The sequence below is a fragment of the Triturus cristatus genome, chromosome 11, assembly GCF_964204655.1.
Source record: "Triturus cristatus chromosome 11, aTriCri1.1, whole genome shotgun sequence".
NCBI classification, from domain to species: domain Eukaryota; kingdom Metazoa; phylum Chordata; class Amphibia; order Caudata; family Salamandridae; genus Triturus; species Triturus cristatus.
In genome coordinates this window covers 785,399,865-785,422,443 of record NC_140594.1, presented here as the reverse complement: position 1 = coordinate 785,422,443, position 22,579 = coordinate 785,399,865, and the positions used below count along the sequence as shown (strand labels likewise).

Genomic DNA, 22,579 nt, shown 5'->3' with positions numbered 1-22,579 from the left:
CATAATACTGATACTTTTTTACAAGTCGACTTTTAATCAATATTCTCCTTGGCTCTCTGACAAGAGTGGATTTAAACCAATTTACGAGCTTGAGTGGGACAAACAGAAAACCTTGAGTCATGCATATCCCTCACTTTGTCTAGAGATAACGCATACCGGGCCACTATCAGCTCCCATCAGAGACTGCCAGGAATGTGTTTTATTTGAGTAAGTTGCTAGAACGCTTTGTCCTGAGGATGCATGGACACAAGATCCAGCACTTTTATTTTTGGAAGGCTTTGGCAGTATATTAGAGCTCTGTTTCAGTGCAGAAGATATGAAAATGTGTAACTGCAGATATATACCTCAATCCCTTGGCATTCTTAATAAACAAACCCTGCCACTGGTCACATGGCCCTGTGATTGTCGGCAGAGAGAAATGAGAAGCGACTGTCAGCATAAGAACATAATCAATTAATAAAACATCAATTCAGTCAATAAAGACAGTTAGTGAGAGTTAACGGGTTTTATTTTCAAATCATTTAATTTTACATCTTTTATCAAAAGTTGCATTTTTCTTTAAGTCTCATCATTAGACGTTAATATAATCCATCAATCAACATTTGATTATAAAATATTAGTCAAAATCAAAGTCAATATAATAATGATGCAACAAGCGTTTTCCATAAAAGAAAATTCTCTAATCTATATTAAGATTTTGAGAAAAGGTGTCAGTTGAGATACCCATAAAGAGTTCTGATGAGAGAAATCAAAGCATAAGCGTAAAATCTTTTACATAATAAGCTCAAAAGTATTCTCAGCTAAGAATCAGCAGGCATAAGAAATGGGCTACAACCTCTCATGCAAAAAAAGTCTAGGAAACCCAGAAACGAGTCTCCGGGCAAAATGCCAGGGAAAGGAATCCTAGGATCTGCATCTACTCTAAAAACATGCACTAATATAAACACACAAATTCTATGTGGCAACATTATTTTCTTTCTTCTTCATGATGATCAATCCGATTTCAGTATGCTCCTGGTAACAGGTTGACTACTCATTTTCTCTCCAGAGCATAATAGACTTTCAGACATTAGTCCTTGAATTTTACAACATTACTTTCTAGCAGTCCGCACTACATTCACATGACTCATTTTCCCTGTTGCTTCTCCTCCTCCTGGTGAGAACCTTACTATCAGTTGTCCAATACAAACAAGTGTCTATTCACTAGCTAACAGTAAGCTTCTGAAGTTGCAACATTTGCAGCAAAGAGTCGAAACATTTCTTGCATAAACTACCATTCAATGTGAAGGCCTTTCACTGTTAATTCATTACTTTTCAGTCAACATGCTAACTTAAGGTAATATTTGTTCTTCATTTCACAGGCCTAGAGCATTTAAATATGGTTACCAACTACAAATTTGCATTTAGGATCTGTTTATTTTAACATACAATTTGCGCATCATTTTAATAAAGCATTTTGATAATGAATAAAATTAGCTGCGGCAAACGTAACGGTGAACAAAATCAAGATTCACATATATAGTACCAAAATAGGAACCATGATTAATGCCAATCTTTGATATACCCCCTAATCTACTAAATTTACTTCTTTACACTTAACGTCTACATTAGCATCAAAATCTTTCCTCAAATAGGAGCTGCCTAAACGGCACACACTCCTACTACCTCACTGTTGATATTTTTTCCAGTCTGTCACCTGCCTTTGGGAAAGGCCACTCTTCACCTGTTTTGTTGTTTTTCAGATATTAACCCTTCCCCGCTCATGACGGAGCCGCTCCGTCATGAGCCACGGTTGCCGTGTGCTCATGACGGAACGGTTCCGTCAGGTCACGGCCGTTGGCGGCCGCTCCGCCTACGCGGCGCTGTTTCCCCGCCTGTGCGGGGGGACAACGCAAATGGGCGGAGTCATGACGGAACCGTTCCGTCATGAGCACAGCTCAACCGTGGCTCATGACGGAGCGGCTCCGTCATGAGCACAGCGCCACCGCGCTGCCCCCCCGCACCCCCCAGCGCCGCGGCGGAATTCCCGCCGCGGCGAAACTTGGCAGAGGCTGTTTCTCTTGAAGATGCTTTCCTTGGAGAGTCTGAAATTCTTCTTTCCCAGTCTCCCCAACAAGCTGTATATCGTATTTTTCAACCATATTTTTAGAAAGACTAAACCTCTGATCTATTATGTAGGGTGTGAATAAAAATGTAGGAATTCCCTTGAATATTTATCTATAGCTAATGCATTTCGTTCTAAATATTGTAATTAATGGATATATAACATAAAAACCAGAAACATACTATAAAACCAAAAAGGAACATTGTTATACTATAAATGTACACAAATGAAATACTTGGCAGTTATTTTTGTTAAAATATTTGAATGATAATGAGCACATAAATAAATGCCTGTACTGAGGGGGCTCAGAACAAATGAATGCCCCGTCATCAGTTATTTTTGTGATACTAAATTGTACTCGGATATGTAGCATGATTTTATTACCCTGTAAGATTGTTGTTGATGCTATATGGATGATAAAATACTAAAATGTTATGAAATTAAAAAAAGGGCTCAGAAGTAGAATTACAGCAACAATATCATTAGATTTGCTACTACATGTATGCCCTAAGAAAGGATTCCACATTTAGAGCAGGAGGGAAAATTAATCTATTTGGGATGCAAATCTTTAACACTGTGTTGCCCCTGACCAGATCGGAATTGTGGTTTGCCTGGGAGCAAAATGCATGCTACTGGTCATGCAGTTTATTCTTTGACAGACCTGAGCAGTGTTGAGACAGGCGAAGCAGAAATTCACACGGCACCTGCAGCAAGTGATGTACCTGCACCCATCTTTGTACTCAATGAGGAGACCGCAAGTGGGGCAAGCACGAATGGAGGGGCAGCCGTTTATGCCACCGTGAGGCTGGACGATGACATTGCATGTCTGAAGTATCACCAGGTTGGGGTCCTTGCACCCCTTATACCCACATCCCACAGAAGATTTGCTGTCACCTTTCCAGGGTCTCAGGCACTGCGAGCAGAACTCATAGTTGCTCCCGTTCTTGTCCTTGCAGATGGTACAGAAGACTCTCATGCTGCTCTGGTCTCTGCGTTCCACCGAGGACCTGCAGCCAGGGCACTAACATGATAAAGATAAATGTTGACACATTTTTAAAGTTCCATATTATCTTATCAATAGCAGGGAGGTTACAGTACTACAAGTTGTCGACAGATTCACACATGCTGAGAAAGTGACAGATTCAGTGACAATTTGCAATAACGGCAAATAATTTGATTTATGCGCCTTCACAAAGGCATGTCCACAAGTGTCATTTGTTCAAGCACATCCAAGATTAATCTGGTACAAATGTGCAAGCTCCATTTTTTATCCATTTGTGCAAAGTGGGGGGGGGGGGAGACTGGAACTGTGCTCTTGGACAGTGTCAGTGTCCCCCGAATTCCACGTCCCATCACATGATGGAGGTCAATTAAGACAGAATAGCCGGAATAGGGATACGAGAATGTACTGGCAGGAAGCTACCGCTAACATCTGATCTAAATACCATAAAAAAAATTGTATCGTTGTGAAAACTGACAAGCCGAAAAGGTTTATGGGCAGAATCAGAAACTAAACACAGCTCGGAGACATGATTGAGGAAACATACAAATGACTTGAAAACTCCTCGAGGTGGAAAATCAAATGTGCACTATGATCTCACCCTGCAGGACCAATGGCAAATAGGGGAAACAATCAGGAATCCTAAAGTCTGATGATTATTGGAGCAGAAGAGACCACATGTCAGTAAATCATTCAGTCAGGTTTATTTGTTTATTTTTTAACCAGTACTCTGCTTTATTACAACATTGTTGATTCATAATGCTATGCTATATAATATCATTATGCTATTTCTTTATTCTTTGTGCTCACTGCCTGCCAATATTGGCAGATCATATCTACTCTGTCAGATTAAATTCCACATCTTTGTGTTTAGACGTATGCATCTGTTTTGTATCTGATATGCAATTTATGTACTCTGAAGTTCTTATGTAATGTAACAGCCTCTATTGTAAAGCGTTCTAACACCTTCGAGTAAAGAACCCGCTGTATAAAAACGCATAAATAAATAAAATGCTGTCATCTCAGGGTTAGCAGTCTAGCTGCTGTCTGACCAGGAATACGTCAGGACATTCTGCTTCAGTATGCTTAGAATGGGGTTAGTGTTAATCTTGATAGTGACAATTGATGTTGGAGTTGATTCAGGGCTGGTGGCTGCAGCTAGTTAGAGGAGATATTTTTGACAGTTGGTTGACAATTCTTTCGATACCCTGTTAAATGAGGTGTATGATAGAGGTGTCCTAAGCTCTGAGGTAAGATATTTTTACGTTTTGAGCTGTTGCCCTTCTTTTTTTCAGGAGTTGCTGTTTCTCTCTAGGATGTAAGCTAGGTAGGCTGAAGTTATATTGATGTGGGCTTCCTCAGTACTGCATGCCATCCTAAATATGCCACTGCTCCCCATTGGGTGTATGCAGACTCTATGCAACATTTGTTTTGCCGATGGACATTTTACCACCTGCACCGCAGCTCCTAATTAAACAGTGCTGCATTCAATGGTGCTGAAATGCCCGTGGGCAGAGTGGGGGTGGGGTGGCACAGTGGCACTGTAAAGGAGTGGAACTAGTGAAGGAGGGGAGGACAACGGCATAAACAAAAAGAAAAACAAGCATTGGCAAATGCAAACATTCAATCAGGCTAGTTGAAATCTAGTAAACCACCATCTAGGAAACTGATCAAAGAATCAGGAATGAGGTAGGAATTTTATGAATTGAAGCCTGGTGATGCTTCAGTATATGCCCCTGAAGGACTTCATGTTGATGTCACTGAGATCTGGGTTGGTGCGGAAGGCTATCTTTGATTATGCAGTTATAACAAACCAATGCCTTCAGGATCACATGTATGGCTGCCATGTTGGGATTGTGGGAAACCTAACTAGCTGACATTGCTAGCAACGAGAATGACAACGAGAATATACTTAGAACCAAATCTGTCAGACAAATGCGCCTCAAGGTGGAATCCAAAAAGTTTCAAGCCCAAGTTAGATATTGCCAGCAACCCATGGAAAATCACTGCAGTGATCAACCCACACAAAGACTATAGAGAAAAAGAAACCAGTAGGTGCTTCTGAAGAAAACTTTAGGAAGAGGCTGGGGAGATCTTTATCCTGAATGCTAGCCCCAGGCCATACACTGTGAAAACTGGTACCAATATAGTAAACAGCTAATCCATTGCAAATTCTCATGCAGTTGAGTGTAGCCGGCCATAAGCAAACATGCAAGGTTCTGAGCAGCTTGCATACACATGGAAGAGGTGTGGCGCCGCGGCCAGGAGTGGAAGAGGTGTGGCGCCGCAGCCAGGGCGACTGCCTCTGGAATCTGGGGATCACGGTTCGATCCCCGGCGGCAGATTAGCCCAGCACCCTGTGACTCTGGGCAGTAGCTTGCTTAATCTTCCCGACGGCCCCCAGCACCTAGAGACCCTTGCGGGTGATTGTTTGCGCTTTACAAATGTGGATTATTATTATTATCCAACTGGGCATAAAAGAGCCTCATCAAAGAGCTTGTGATAACCTTTTGTGGATCACAGATTTATGATTATTATCCATTGAAAGTCCCTTTTTTTCCAACAAAATGGAAGAGAATGATTCCACTATTCCCATGAATTTGATGCGAAAATATATGAGGCCAACAACATGATGCATCTTATTGTGTGGATAATCAACAATCCAAAATCTAGATACACACAACAAAAACACCAGATCAGTTTGAATCGCTGTATTCACGAAAGTGTAAAATATATTTGGTAACAGTGTTATAAAGGGTAAATGGCGCAGGGCTAAGTGCACAAAAGAGACTGCAGGCGTAAACAGTAGTTCAGGTGCATGTTTATGAATAGAAGAGATCAATTTAAGCCCACCAGTAACAGCAGTGGCATGAATGAATTAAATGCTGGTACCTAAAAAAAAAAAGTATGGTGTTAGTGCTTTACAACAGAGGCCACAAACCCTTTCCTCCTCCTCCTAAAAGTGAAGTTATCTCAGCAAGTGAATTCTGAGCAAGTCGATAAAATAAGTTCAAAAGCTCTTAACGTTTATAAGTATTATCTTGGTAAACAGATTTAAAGCTGGCCTTCGGGGGGAAATGTCTTGATGATTCATTGCACTTCCCTGTTTGATCCAGAACTGTGATGGAAGCAATAAAAAGATGTGTTTAAATAATATTGTATTCTACAGTTCTTGAAGGCAAGAAAATGAGTTACAAGCTGGAGACAATGTGAGTGCAACCAAAATAATACTTTCCAAAATGTGTTGCTATGCCACAGTGCTGGCTGGGTTAATTTAGGAAAACGTATTTAACAAAACCAAAACAGCCAAAAAGTTAAAACATAACACAATAAAAAAAAAAAAAAACCTATTTCTAAAAAGTAAGAAACATTTAATAAGAATATGGCACAAAAAACTTAAATCCAATAATGGTGACCATTTTTAAAGAAAAAGTGCCAAAAAAGTAAAGTTCTAATTAGAAATCACTGTTGGTGTTTGACTGCAACCTAGGTGCACTTCAGGCCAACTGCGGTGGCGCTGAGTTTGGATACACCAATCAGGTTGTCCTGGTCAAAGTATCTGCCTTCTGTCCCTTTTTTTATGGAAGCTGAAATCTCCAGCTGGGAGCAATTAAATGTTACAACAGTGACCTGAAACATCTCTCTAGCTGATTCCAAAACCAAGATAAGGAATTAACACATTCAGAGCCTTATTAACAAGATTTATGGCTGCACAGCATCACTGGGAAGGGGCAGGAATGCGCGGTATTTAAGGTGTATGGCTCATTCCTGACTTTTCTCCCTGTACTGGTGCAGAATGGACTGTCTAGCCCCAACACAGGCACCCTTGCACCATGGTGCAAGGGTGCCTGCTTTGCATGCAGGATTGCTTTTAGGATGGAAGGGAAACCTTCTTGCACAAAAACAAACCTGAGAGGCATTTTCCTTTCTATGTGTGCTGCAGGATACAACACACATAGAAAGAGGAAGTAATGAGAAGAAATAAGAGCCATTTCTCCTTGTTACGCCTCTCAGGGGAGGCGTATCTTTTTGGCACATTCCAAGGTTTACAAGGTCTTGGTCCTAAGAACACTCGGCTCTCAATTTTAGTTGTAAGCACAAACCAATTGTTAAGCACAAGCACTTTTCCTACCTGTGGGTTACTTTTTAGTGCAGATAGCTCATGGGTATAGAACATAACGCAGCACAGGTCGAAGTTATCCTTGGGAATAGGTTAACTTTTTTGCTTCCCATTCCCCCCAGGTGGCAGGGCCCTTACACCGATACTACAGATATATACCTCACTATGTTTTCCCGTAGCATCCTATGGGTGTTGAATTTTGGGGCATTGGGGTTCCCTTGATTATTCAGGTGCAGGAAAATTGCGTCTGCAGGAATCTTTTGTCCATCCTCCTGTCTTCTTCCCATATCATCTGCCATAAGTAGCTGGAGCTATGATACCTGAGTGACTGAATTCAAACTCGTCCACCACTGTTATGGCTATCCATCTGGAATCCTGAGAGGCCTACTTAACGAGAGATGTAATCATCAATTGCTTAGCTTGCGATAGAGGTCTCTCCATCCCATGGCTAGCCTATGTAAAGGAATCTTTTTAAGAGAACGGCCTAACTCAAGCTTTTTTTAACGCAGCATTGAATGTCATCCTTGGGAAGAAGCATGTTCAAACCCTATCACTAGCCCAAGCACAAGAGAAAAAGCTAAGTGTAGAAATATGAAAAACGACTATTGCTGCCTACTTACAGTTGAGTCCTGAAACCCTTCCCAGAAAATATTTATTTAACACAAGTGGATGAAGGGAACACTCTTTATTGTTTCGTTTCAGGGTGGACACAATTAAATACCTGCTTTGCTTCCCACTAGGCTTCCAGAGTACTCTTGAAGCTAGTCCGTGCCCATGTAATGACATGTCTGGGCAAACCATGTTACATTTTATCTTCTTTTGTGGCTTTTATAATAGATTTACTAAAATGTTCTTGTTGGACAGGCCACACGAAGGGCTTGCTCCCTCCCTGCACGACAGGGCCCAAGCTCCGGCCCGCCAGGCGTGACCCACGGAAAGCACCTGCACCCTGTCTCCCGACGGAACTTCTGCCCTCGGACCTCCATGCATCACGGGCCCCAGCCCCACCGGCTTCCCCGGCCGGGTCAAGCCGCCATCTTGGGCCCTGCACCACGAGGCCGCGTGGCCTCTCCCCGACCCTAACCCTGGGCCTGGCCGGCCCCGACATCCCGGCACCACCATCCACCCAGGAGGTGAGCGGACCACTTGGCAGGTCAATGGGAGAACGAAGCGTCAAGAGCTCTTCCCCCGCCAGGTGCCGATCGCCTCCAGCTTCCCCAGGCGCTGGCTCCACCCCCTGCTGGGTGTCTGGACACCTTCATCCCGGACCCTCCGACCTCCAAGTGCGAGGGCCCGGACATCAAAGGGCGCCTGCCCTATAACTGGAGCAGCTCCGGAGCAGGATGGCAGTTGTATCCTGGAGTCGAGAGACACCGAGAGAACTCAGCCTTGACGGACTACTGGCGCTGCCATAGCCCTATCTTGCGAACTATCGTCCTGCCTGCTGGCGCTGCCGCGGCCTTCTGCAACATCCATCCTCGTCGGGACCTGCTGGCGCTGCCGCGGCCCGTTGTAACGACCACCTTCACTGGGACCTGCTGGCGCTGCCGCGGACCGTACATCGACCACCTTCACTGGGACCTGCTGGCGCTGCCGCGGACCGTGTATCGACCATCTCTACCGGGACCTGCTGGCGCTGCCGCGGCCCGTACCAGCTACACCACCAAGCTCGAGGATTGTGAGCTAACCATCATCTTATCCGAACTACCTGACTGGTAAACAGACTGTCCCGCTACCCCTTCCCTATCCTAAGAGACCTAAATCGAGGGGACCCCTGAGTCCAGACCTCCTTGTACTATTTCATCGTACCTTAAGAAGTGCATATAAAGAACGCTAAATCTTATCCTGGTGTGGTGTCTGTCTGTGGGGGGGAAGTTACTTGTCTGTACGATCGCTGGAGACGGCTCTCCCCGGAGACCTCTCCCCCTGACCTCGGCTGACCCTCCCGGGCCGTCTAACATTGGTGGCCAGCAGCGCGATCCGAATCAACGCGTAATCGTACAGAGAGTAGCTCACCCCACGACAAAACCACGATGTCAGCCAAAGATAGCGGTTCCACTGAAAAATTCCAAATGGATAAGTTAGAAGAATACAGCCACCGCGAACTGAAACAATTTTGCATGGAACTAGGCATTGCTACCACCGGCCTGAGTACCAAAGATGATTTGAAGCACGCCCTTGAGTCGTGGACAGAAACTGGGATCGCCGGGCCCTCCGACCGAAACAGTGTCGCACCAGAGGGGAACGCCACGGCTCCCGAGGAGCGGGGAACGGGCCTCTCGCAGGAGGAGATCCAGGAAAGAGAAAGAACCAGATTACACGAGTTGGAAATGGCACGGATCAAGATGGACGGTGAACTCAAGTTAGCCGAGCAGAAACTAAATCTAGAGCATATGCGGCTCCGAGAGGAACGAGAAGAAAAACAGAGACAGAGAGAGCTTGAGGAAAAAAAAATAACACTCGAACACGAGCGCAAACTGGCGGAAATAGAACTTCGGAAACAGAATAAAGAACTGGGGGTGCCTGAGCGACAGCACACCCCGGGGCCAACCGAGAAAAAAGTACACATCCCCAAGGATGTTGTCCGCGAGTATGTCCGAGAAGACGACATACAACAGTGGTTCAAAGCCTACGAGATCGCCATGACCTCCCACCGGATCGACCGGAGTGATTGGGGAGCCGGACTATGGGGGAGGTTCGTCAACGAAGGTCGCGATGCCCTGCTACAGCTCCCAGATCACCAAATGTCGTCCTACGACCACATGAAGGCTGCCCTCTTCACCCGCTACGGCCTCACACCCGAGATGTACCGCCAGAGGTTCAGGGATTGCACCCGGATCCCGGGCACAACTTGGGTGGAGTACGTTAACTATTTCAGCCGTGCCTTCGAGGGTTGGATCAAGGGGAGCCATGTCACGACCTACGAGCAACTCTTTAACCTTATGGTATGGGAGCACCTGTCGAACAACTGTTTCGTCGAGCTCAGGCAGCACCTCCTCGACAGCAAGCTGACTGACCCCCGGCAGCTCGCCGCCGAAGCTGACCGATGGGAAAGCACCCGAGTGGGCCGGAGAGGGCCACATGAGCACAACCGAAGCAACCAAGGCCAGCACCGTCCTCGGGGAGGAGGAGGAGGCCAGGGGCGAGGGAGAGACGCCTTGCCGGCAACACCCGTGGCCAGCACCCCGCCTCCGGCCGGCCGGGGCAACCCCCGATGCGTCCTGGGTTCCGAGCCAACGTCACGTGCCACCGATGCCAGCGAGTCGGCCACTACGCCAATGACCCGAGCTGCCCGCAGAACCAAACACCCAAGCCCCGCCAGGTAGCTGCCGCCGCCCTGGGGGAAGAGCGATTATCGGAGGAACAGGAAGAGTATGAGCCGGCCCAGCAAGAGTGGGAACCGGCCGCCATGGTCCTGGCGTGCCTAGGGGGAAGAGACATGGTCCCGCGGGCTCCCCTACCCGCTAACACCAGGAAATACGGTCAGTGGGTGACCATTAATGGACATCGGGCCGAGGCCTTGCGTGACACAGGCGCCAGTGTGACGGCCGGCCGCTGTCACCTGGTGAAGCCCGAGCAGATCCTGCCGAACATTCTCTGCCCCGTCCGCTCAGCCGACAATTCTGAAAGTATGTGTCAAATGGCCTGCGTCCCATTCGAATGGGGAGGGGTCTCCGGCCTGTTGAAGGTGACGGTCCGGGACGATGCCCCCGTGGACTGCCTCCTGGGGAATGACCTCGAAAGTTCCCCGTGGGCCACCGTCGAGAGAAGGGAGCACCTGGGGATGCTGGGCCTCCCGGACTGGGCCTGCATAACCACCCGGTCCATGGCCGCCCATGCCGTCCCCCGATCAGAAGAACCGGACTGGCCAGCACCTCCGCCCCCGGTCGCCCCAGTAGAAGACAACGACGAGGCCAGCCCCCCAGAACCAACGACCGAAGGGGACGCGCAACCCCAGGACTTTCCCGGCCTGGCTCAGTGGCGTCAAGAAGGGGGGCCCACCCAAGAACAGTTCCGCCAGGAACAAAAGACCTGCCCCTCCCTCGAGGGACTCCGCCAACAAGCCAGCGCCCAGAACGCAGGGGACTCCACCGGATCTCACTGGGTTTACTGGGACAACGACCTGCTGTACAGCGAACAAAGAATCGCAGAGCTAGGGGCCGGTCGAGTGCTGGTGGTACCTCTCCGCTTCAGAGACTTCCTACTCAATCTGGCCCACGATGTCCCCCTGGCTGGACACCTGGGCCAGGACAAAACTTACAGTCGCCTAGTGACCCACTTTTTCTGGCCGAAAATGAGGAACGACGTCCTGAACCACTGCCGGTCCTGCCCCACATGCCAAGCCAGCGGGAAGAGTGGTCGGAAGCTGAAAGCCCCTCTGCAACCCTTCCCTGTGGTCACCACCCCGTTCGAAAGGGTAGGAATAGACATTGTGGGGCCTCTGGACCCCCGCACGGCACAAGGACACAGGTTCATCCTGGTACTGGTGGACCATGCCACCCGCTACCCCGAGGCGGTGCCCCTACGGACCGTGACAGCTCCGGTGGTTGGCCGGGCCCTAATGGGGATCTTCTCCCGGGTGGGCTTCCCCCGAGAAGTCGTCAGCGACCGAGGCACGAACTTTATCTCCAAATACATGAAGTCCCTCTGGCAACAATGCGGGGTCACCTACAGATTCACGACCCCCTATCACCCCCAAGGGAACGGACTAGTGGAGCGTTTTAACCGCACTCTCAAGGGGATGATTGGGGGATTGGAAGAGCCCCTCCGTCGCCAGTGGGATGTACTACTCCCGTGCCTCCTCTTCGCCTACCGAGAAGTCCCCCAGAAGTCCCTCGGCTTTAGCCCTTTCGAACTCCTGTACGGGCACCCTGTGCGAGGGCCCCTCAGCCTAGTCAAGGAAGGTTGGGAGATGGCCCCCCTAAAGACCCCTCCAGACGTCTTCAAATACCTCCTGGCCCTACGCAATCAGACCCGGCGCTTCAGAGAGATGGCCAAGGCGAACCTCGAGGCCAGCCAGGAGGACATGAAGAGATGGTATGATCACAATGCCTCCTCCGTTGAGTTCGAGCCTGGGCAACAAGTGTGGGTGATGTCCCCCACCGAACCATGTGCCTTGCAAGATAAGTGGACGGGGCCCTTCAAAGTGGTCGAGCGCAAAAGCCCCGTCACTTACCTCATCGACATGGGGACCTCCCGAAACCCCCTTCGGGTCCTCCACACCAACCGGCTCAAACCACACTTTGTGCGCTCAGAACTCAGCCTCCTGATGGCTACGGACAGTGGGGCAGAGGAAGACTCCGAACCCCTCCCGGATCTCCTGAAGACTCAGGAGAATGACGGCTCCGTGGACGGGGTCCGGCTCTCTGACGCCCTCACCTCGGAGCAACGCCAGGGCTGCCGAAACCCCCTGCTGCGGTCCGCTGCACTGTTCTCCCTCACCCCCGGGGTCACCCCTTGGTGTTTGCACGACGTGGACACCGGGGACAGTCCCCCTATTCGACACCGGGCCTACCGCGTACCAGATCGGGTACGGGCCTGCATACAGGAGGAAGTGGCCAAAATGCTCACGATCGGGGTCATCGAGCCCTCGGACAGTCCCTGGGCCAGCCCGGTTGTATTGGTTCCCAAAGCCGCTGCCCCCGGCACCACACCTGAACTGAGATTCTGCGTCGACTACCGGGGCTTGAACGCTGTCACCCGGACCGACGCTCATCCGATCCCCCGAGCGGACGAACTGATCGACCGGCTGGGGGCCGCCCGCTACCTCAGTATCTTCGACCTAACAGCGGGCTACTGGCAGATCGGTCTCACACCCCGGGCTCAGGAGCGGTCAGCCTTCTCTACCCCCGATGGCCACTACCAATTCAAGGTCATGCCCTTCGGCATGAAGAATGCCCCCGCCACGTTTCAACGCCTTGTGAACCAGGTCTTGGCGGGGCTCGAAGAGTTCAGCGCTGCCTACCTGGACGATATCGCTGTATACAGCCGCCACTGGTCCGACCACCTCCTCCACCTCCAAGAGGTCCTACAGGCCCTCCAGCGGGCCGGCCTCACAATTAAGGCCGGCAAATGCCAAATTGGCCAAGGGTCCGTGACCTACCTTGGGCACCAAGTGGGAAGCGGGCTGGTGGCCCCGCTGCAACTTAAGATTGCTGCCATCCAGTCCTGGCAGCCCCCCGTCACCCAGACCGAGGTCCGAGCCTTCTTGGGGCTCACCGGCTACTACCGGCGGTTCGTGAAGGACTACGGCAGCATCGTGGGGCCCCTCACGGGTCTCACGTCCAAGAACCAACCAAAGCGGATTAACTGGACCCCCGATTGTCAAGCGGCCTTCGAGAGGCTGAAGGCCGCCCTGTGCACCGCCCCTGTGCTCCAGGCCCCCGATTACAGTCGGGAATTCGTGGTACAGACAGACGCCTCCGACCACGGCATCGGGGCCGTTCTTTCTCAATTAAACCCCGAGGGTCATGACCAGCCGGTGGCCTTCATCAGTCGACGTCTCCTGGCCCGAGAACAGCTCTGGAGCACCATCGAGAGGGAGGCCTTCGCAGTGGTATGGGCCCTCAAAAAGCTCCGGCCCTATCTCTTCGGTACCCACTTCCGGGTACAAACCGACCATCGACCCCTGCAGTGGCTGATGCAGATGCGGGGGGAGAACCCAAAACTATTGCGCTGGTCCATTTCCCTGCAGGGAATGGACTTCACCGTGGAGCACCGACCGGGCCAAGACCACGCCAACGCGGATGGCCTGTCACGATTTTTCCGCCTCGACGAGGAGAGTCCCCAAGAAGATGGGTGACTCTCCCCGCCTTCAGCTGGGGGGGACGCATGTTGGACAGGCCACACGAAGGGCTTGCTCCCTCCCCGCACGACAGGGCCCAAGCTCCGGCCCGCCAGGCGTGACCCACGGAAAGCACCTGCACCCCGTCTCCCGACGGAACTTCTGCCCTCGGACCTCCATGCATCACGGGCCCCAGCCCCACCGGCTTCCCCGGCCGGGTCAAGCCGCCATCTTGGGCCCTGCACCACGAGGCCGCGTGGCCTCTCCCCGACCCTAACCCTGGGCCTGGCCGGCCCCGACATCCCGGCACCACCATCCACCCAGGAGGTGAGTGGACCACTTGGCAGGTCAATGGGAGAACGAAGCGTCAAGAGCTCTTCCCCCGCCAGGTGCCGATCGCCTCCAGCTTCCCCAGGCGCTGGCTCCACCCCCTGCTGGGTGTCTGGACACCTTCATCCCGGACCCTCCGACCTCCAAGTGCGAGGGCCCGGACATCAAAGGGCGCCTGCCCTATAACTGGAGCAGCTCCGGAGCAGGATGGCAGTTGTATCCTGGAGTCGAGAGACACCGAGAGAACTCAGCCTTGACGGACTACTGGCGCTGCCATAGCCCTATCTTGCGAACTATCGTCCTGCCTGCTGGCGCTGCCGCGGCCTTCTGCAACATCCATCCTCGTCGGGACCTGCTGGCGCTGCCGCGGCCCGTTGTAACGACCACCTTCACTGGGACCTGCTGGCGCTGCCGCGGACCGTACATCGACCACCTTCACTGGGACCTGCTGGCGCTGCCGCGGACCGTGTATCGACCATCTCTACCGGGACCTGCTGGCGCTGCCGCGGCCCGTACCAGCTACACCACCAAGCTCGAGGATTGTGAGCTAACCATCATCTCATCCGAACTACCTGACTGGTAAACAGACTGTCCCGCTACCCCTTCCCTATCCTAAGAGACCTAAATCGAGGGGACCCCTGAGTCCAGACCTCCTTGTACTATTTCATCGTACCTTAAGAAGTGCATATAAAGAACGCTAAATCTTATCCTGGTGTGGTGTCTGTCTGTGGGGGGGAAGTTACTTGTCTGTACGATCGCTGGAGACGGCTCTCCCCGGAGACCTCTCCCCCTGACCTCGGCCGACCCTCCCGGGCCGTCTAACAGTTCTTAACCTCTTTTTTGAAGTCCAGAAATCTGAGGCATGGTATCTAGGTTTACCATTTTATACATAAGCTATATGAATATGAGACCTGTTTTTATGTAAGTTCCTTTATTTGTGCTGCAATACGATTAATGTTTATTAAATGTCATATTTTATCTCTTTTTTTAACATTAGTATGTATAATGATTATTTGCCGCTTTATATGTAGTCTTGTCTGTCCGCTGAAAAAGTATTGATGAAACTGGATTGTAATGTGTGCCTTTCATTGCTTATTTGCATGTTTATGGCTGCCTCGCAACCAAATAAAGTTTTTGAACTGAACTGAGCAGTTGCCAACGCAAAGATTGAACCCATCATTATATCTGACCATGCCGCTGTGACCCTAACCCTCTTAAATACAAGTAACCCTGGTGAAACCACCTCTTGGTGTTGCAATACTGAATTATGAGAGGATATCACTGAGGCACAATCTTTTTCAAAAGGTAAGAGCTATTCCTTAAGAGAACACAGACTCTGTCTCTTCTCCAGCGACCCTATGGGACACCCTAAAATGCTATGCTAGAGGTCTGGCCATCAGCAAAATGTTCAGGAAAAAGAAGCAGATCAAACAAAACTAGATACCATTTATGACGAAATTAAAAGAACTGAAATCCAATACAGATATACTAAAAGAATTTGGGTGCCCTTGAAAAACTCAAACATTTGAAATATGAATATATTACAAAATCATCAGCAACTAGGGACATTTCGGGATCCACACACAAAAAGAATAAAACTACTGCACCTTATCAAAGCAGGCAGGTCACAAGCTGCTTAACTAAAATTTTAAAGAAACAAATCACTGTTCACTACTATCAGGGGGAGATGGCTCCTTTGGAACCTGCACTAAAGAAATAGCCAATGTTTTAAAAGATTTTTACACTACACTCTACAAGACAAAGGCTCTCCCTGATACTCTGATTTCCCAATTTTAATTAATAATGATAAAGCTACATTAAATAAACCAACCTCAAGAGAAGGAATTACTGAAGCCATCAGATCAACCCCCAGTGGGAAGGCCCCAGGTCCGGACAAATTCACAATAACCTTTTATAAGCCTATGTTAGAGACGATTTTTACATTCTTTGTAGCCATTCTAAACCACTTTGCACAAACAGGGAGAGTCTTAGGTACTGCTGCCAAAGTGACAATTCTAATTCCAAAAGAGGGCGAAGGCCACTCGGACACAATCGATTTCAGGCCTATCTCCGTAATAAATATGGAAGCTAAAATCTATGTGAAAATCCTACCCAAACGTCTCAAACCTTTTATACCATACTTGATTCATAAATCTAAAAAATTGATTTATACAGATTTGATGGCAAGTGACAATACAGGTACCTTTTGTCACATTTCAAAAGAGCCCATCCCTTCACATCTCCTGTGGCGACCTTTGACAAGGTAACTGGACCCTACTTGGAGGCAATTCTGCATCACAACTTGGTTTCTGGCTTTGGATGTATGGTCAAGGCCTTATACACCTGCCCAGTAGCTCGAGTCCTAGCCAATAGCTGCCTCTCTTTTACCCTTTATCAAGGCACCAAACAAGGTCACCCTCTCTCCCCATTATTATTTCTGTTAGCAATTGACTGCCTTCTGCGAATGATGAAGAGTTCTAAGGCCACTAAGGGCGTTGGCTTTAAACCCTTCCAACTCAAAACAGCGGTTCTGCTGACAACTTTTTGGTCTTTTTCTAGAAAGCAGACTCAGCCATCCCTGCACTTCTGGATATGATCCGTTGTTTTTTGACAATTTCGGGCTCCTGCCTAAATAGGGAGAAAACTGAAGTCCTCCCGCTAAACATGCACTGTCTCCGTTCATGCTTAGGTGACTCCGGACTATTTGGCAACCCAAATTTTTTAAATATCTTGGGTTGTGGTTTTCCAAATACATTCTTTTTTCAGTAAGCTACAGTGGATCAAAAACCTTAGACAAAATTTGGGACCTAGGAGATGCTTGGTTTCTCAAACACATCTCATGGTCAGATCAGAAGTGAATCCATAAAAATTTGATAACCCCATTACTTAACTTAATCTCTAATATGTTACCTGTATGTCTCTCAGAACAATTTTTCTCTGTGGTCGACAAAATCCCCTCCTCTTTCCTTAGGAAGAATAGAAAGACCAGAATCTCCTTGTAAAAAAAGTGTTGCACTAAAGAAATGGTGGTTGTAATCCTCCCTATTGGTTCCATTACCAAACTGCCTTTGTTGCACACAAGGAGTAAGATGGTTTATAGATATGAATGATCCCCAACTGCTTTGGTATTGGGTGAAAAAGGAATTAGCTGCCCCCTACCTCTTAATCACAGTTTTTACAATGCCTCGCTTTGCCCCCTACATTCCTACGATATTTTTAAAGATACCATCCAATTAATTCACCTGCTAGACAGGAGAATGGAGACTCTTAAAATCTGATTCCACATTGTTTGTGGAAGTGTAAAACAAACTGTAATCAATAATATGCATAAAAATGAGTATTTTTGAAAGAAAGGTATCTCCCTAGACAGAGATTTACACCATGGCTCAAGACCATTATCAATTTTTGAATTTAAGATTTCTAATCATCTGGCCAATCTAGACGTCTACACTTTCCTGAAGCTAAAGGTAAATTTGATTCAAATTGGTCCACTCAGAGACCTCCAAATAGATCAACTGTTAGTTAAAGAGGTGTCTTTAGGCCACACTGCCTCTAAAAAGCACATATTTTTTAATTTCTCACACAATCAAACCATGCTACCCATTCCCTGCCAAGTAGGATAAATATTTTAGTAAGGTTGATTGGGAACCTCCCAGCAAGGAAACGTGGATTAACATTCCTGCCACTGCACTACATCATAAATGTATACCTTCTATCACACAATCCTAGTAATTCACTCTTCATCTAGCACACTGGTCAACTTATAAATTATCTGAATCCGATTTATGTTGGAACTGTAACAAAGAACCAGGGAGCTTGACCTTATGTTCTTTGGCTTTAGACGTAATTTTACTGGATTTTCAAACAGCTATATATTGAGCCCCCTGTTTTCAACACTTCCCCTATCACTGATTTTTATTGAGTATGCATTATTAGACCTGTTAAGTATTGTTGTGAAACAGATACTACTTGATTAGAAATCTGACACCCATAATTCTTTCTATACATGGTGGGTATAGTTTACCTGCCTCAGGAGCCTTCATATATCGCATTGTCTTATTTAGGCTCCCAGCAAGGGAATCACTCACATCTGGCATCCTCTTGATAGATTAAACACATCAACTGACATACAGCCTTCCAACTACATAGGCTACTGGCACAAGCCTGTACATCAAAAGACATTAGCATCTCCGTTCCAACGGCTTTCCTGGCAATTGCCTCCTGCTCCCCATTCTCCTCGGTCCCCCATTGCCCCCCTTTCACTCTTGAATATACGTCTTTCTTTTCTCCTTGTCATTTGGTTCAATCTCCTATCCTCTATGTTTTCTGTGGATTCTTTGCAGTCTTGTATCTTGCTGAAAGGGTTTTTCAGATATACCATCAGATATCAACCCTAATTATCATAACTCTATGTGTTATTAGAGTTAGACAAATGTTCAGCAATGTTTAACAGACCAACCCTCATTGTCCTTCATACTGAATTATTCCAAGTGGTTCAAGTTGGTTCACATAGCACCTCCTGTTTTTTATGGAGTCTTCTTGTATTCAATATTGTCCGGAACATCATACTTGTTAACCCCTTGGCTGCGGCAGGAATTCCGCCGCAGCGCTGGGGGGGGGTTGGGGGCACTACGGTGGTGCTGTGCGCATGACGGAACCACTCCGTCATGAGTCACGGTTGAGCTGTGCTCATGACGGAGTGGTTCCGTCATGACTCCGCCCGTGGCGCTAATCGCCCGCACAGGCGGGGAATTAGCACCGCGTGGGCGGAGCGGCCGCCAACGGCCGCAGCATGACGGAACCACTCCGTCATGAGCACACGGCACCCGTGGCTCATGACGGAGTGGTTCCGTCATGAGCAGGGAAGGGGTTAAATTTGAAAAACAACATTCATAAAACATTTTTGTAAATGTCTGGAGAGTGCATTTGGTAGTCGGTGAATGATAGAACCAATAATTCCCTGCTACCTGCCTTTGCAAATGTAAGAAGGAAAGAAAGGATGCAGCAAGGATCATAGCTGAGAAAGAGGGCGCATTCACACTGACTGCTAGGAGTTTTTTCCTGAGAGACAGGTGGCATACAGAAACACTTAGAATTTGTTGAATGTTCATTAGAGAGTTGACGCTTTGTCATCTGCACGTTAGCTTAATTTAACTCCTATACAGTCAAGCACATGTTGTACACTCATTCAACGTTGAATCTATGGGGCTGTAACGAAGACATTCTCCAGCAGGTATGTAGTATCACACTGTTATGACAGTTGTATATACACATTGGAACAATGGCGCAGTGTGGTTCTGCAAGCAATTTTGCCGAGCCGAGCTGCGTCATCGTCTAAATGCAGGAATGTGCCGTTATTTCTAGCATACGGTGCACACCCCTGCGTCGGCACACAAACAGCAGCCGTGCGCCAACGCAGACACCCTTGCATGCAACATGGTACAAGAGTGCCTGTGTTGCAGGGATGATTGTTAATGGGCAGAAAGGGACACCTTTCAACAAAAAAACAATAATTAATGGTGTTTTGCAGAACGCAGTACCCATAGAAAGAGCAAAAAATGAGGAGAAATAAAAGTATTTCACCTCGTTGCGGCACCCTTAGGCTTCCCTTGGGGAGGCATATGTTTTTGGCGCAGCTTCAGATTTACAATTACTTGTAAATCTGGGGCAGTGTCAAAAAGCCATAATTGTTGCTGGGAATGCCCACAGCAACACCCATTGCATGCCCCTTTAATGCAGAAAACTGCGTCAAAGGAAACGATATTTACAATACCGCGCTATGCCGCGCAAAGTGGCTTAGCGTGCTTTGTAAATATTGAGCAGGACACAGCGCCACCAGAGCATCCCAAAAAGGGACGCTCCGGTGGCGCAGGGGACTTGTAAATATCCCCCATTGTTTGCACCTATTTACCGTCTTTGTCCAGACACAAATGAAGAACTGAGCTTGCTCACACAGACAGCACGGATCTGAAGGGCACGGTAATACACAGAATAGGAACATGTGGGTTCATTTTATGCAGTGTTCACTGCCAAGGCTTGGGTCTGTGTAATGTAAATGTAAATTGATACTTGTATAGCGCACTACTCACCCGCAAGGGTCTCAAGGCGCTTGTACGAATACCGCTGTGGAACACATCCTGGCTTTCCCTGTGAGGCGTCCATTCCTGGGCACCCCCAAGGTGGAGGCTAGGCATCCTTAGCGTTGCGGGGGCCATTGTGGAGATTAAGCAAGCTATTGCCCAGAGTTGCAGAGTGGGACTCCATGATTGGAATAGGCACCGAGGCGAGAATTGTCAGGTCCGTGGAATTTTTGAGCCCAAGACCCGCCGAGGCGGGGAATTGAACCCTGGTCCCGGGCTAGACCTCTGCATCAGGGTCTGCCGCTCTAATCATTGAGCCACACTTCTCCACTGTGCACAGATGTACATGGTGTAGAGGAGCACTCTGCACCTGTACAGCAACGAAACTGTGCTCTCTTGCAGGGTCCTAGAATCTTTCCGACAGATTCATGCTGCCCCAGCCCTCGACCTACTTCCCTGCAATCACAGCCACGCATTTTCTGTACTCAGGTTAAGGTGAGCTGAGCCAGGCAGACACTGGTTCCCTTTCCCTGTTGCTAGTGACACCTACTTCCCTCCCACCCCTAGCCAAGTGTGTCATGAATCCCCCATTTTAGCTACTTGAGTGAGAGTGGGAACACTGAAAAGGTTTGTGCTACATAAGCCCTTTAAATTGTTGTTTATGTCGCATTTGTCTTTATTGAAAACATTGGCATAAAAACTGAAGTTCATTAGTTCCACTGCAAGTTACTAGTATGATGGAGCTGTGGTGGAGAGTAGCAAATGGGTCACGGGGGTACAGAAATAAGGAAAGGAGGGAGAGAGGAATGGAGAGAAACGTATTATAGATGGATTCGGAGAAAGATAGAAGAAAGGATCAATAGAAGTAAAGATGTAAAGGAAGGATGGTGGATGGAGAAAAGGAAGACAGAAAGATGAGAAGCAGTAAAGCATGAAGGAAAGAAAGATGAAAATAAGAAAAGATGAGATAAAGCCTTAGGAATCTGTGACCTGCTACATATGCTCCACACATCCTTACAAAACATTCATCCTGTAAGAGGAGCATTCGTCACATAATATTTCAAACATAGGACGACCAGCTACATGACTTGTTTCATGTCCACCAGTGAAGGTGGCCTTGTGCACAGTATAGGTTGGGAAGCCTTACATTTTGTCGGATCGTGCTTGGACCTAGCATAGAATACACTCACCTCTGTATACTGACAACACTGGTTGGCTGCCATTGTATCCAATTTTTCTTCAAAGGCAGGCAGTCTCCTAAGGTCCTTCGCTGTGTACCTTGCAGCACTACGGATACGGTCAAAGTTAATTTCCTTCCCACAACATGCACCATCTTCATTCAGAGCTGGGCAATAAAAACATGTTTTACCCTAAAATCAGAAAAGTTAACGAGTTGTCATTTATTTACAGAGCTCTTGATCCTTATTTATAAAAAGTCACATAAATGTACTAAAACATGTTCAATCTGACACCTATGGAAAATGTTGCTGTTAAATTGATCATTTGCAATACACACATATAAAGCCAAGTCTGCCTACAGACTGACCAGTGCAGAAAAATTAGAGGGTAACAATCCAAGAACCATCAAAAGCAGCCTTTGAGAAAATAAACACATAACGTCTTAAGTGATAACATGCAATCAGAGTAGCTTCAAGGTTCTACAGCCAGAAGGACATAAGAGAGAAATAAATGGCTAGATCAGTAAGTATCTCTTAGTGATAGACAATGACACTGCTACAACTGTCACAGCTTCTCCATTGCTCAGTTAAGTCACACTTGCCACCGAAGGAGTGGTTACCTCACTATATGAGACATATGTGCAGCCTAACAATCTGTTCCTCTACCCCAGTGTAGTGTTACGAATTGTACTGTACGTCGTATGTAAATACTTACTTGTCCTACCTTTAGGTGGCAAGCTGGGACATATCCTTGTCTCGCAGCATGTTTACCCTTGTAATGCTCTAGCCTTCATGGATTCCAACTACAGACAATTGTTGTTGGAACTCACCTGAGGAAGAACAGTAGGATGTGGGCTCCTTACTTACCATAAACTAATTCTGTGTTGCACCAGTCAGTCAGTCATGACAAGCTTTATTGGGTTGATAAAAAAACCATATGAACATAAAATCATAGACATACAAAACCATATATCTTGTTTAAA

The 22,579-nt window shown here is 47.8% G+C and overlaps 1 protein-coding gene across 1 annotated transcript in view; it reads right to left on the bottom strand.

Annotated features, from left to right (window-relative positions):
* Nucleotides 1-490: 490 nt before the first annotated feature.
* Nucleotides 491-22,579, bottom strand: part of LOC146785439 (uncharacterized) — an 89,153-nt gene continuing 67,064 nt past the window's right edge. Inside the window, exons 2-3 of the mRNA XM_085633046.1 lie at nucleotides 21,609-21,763; nucleotides 491-3,125 (exon numbers count right to left, since the gene is read on the bottom strand). Coding sequence (XP_085489172.1) covers nucleotides 2,673-3,125; nucleotides 21,609-21,763 — 608 coding nt within the window. The 3' untranslated portion in view covers nucleotides 491-2,672. The remainder of the gene's footprint in view (nucleotides 3,126-21,608; nucleotides 21,764-22,579) is intronic.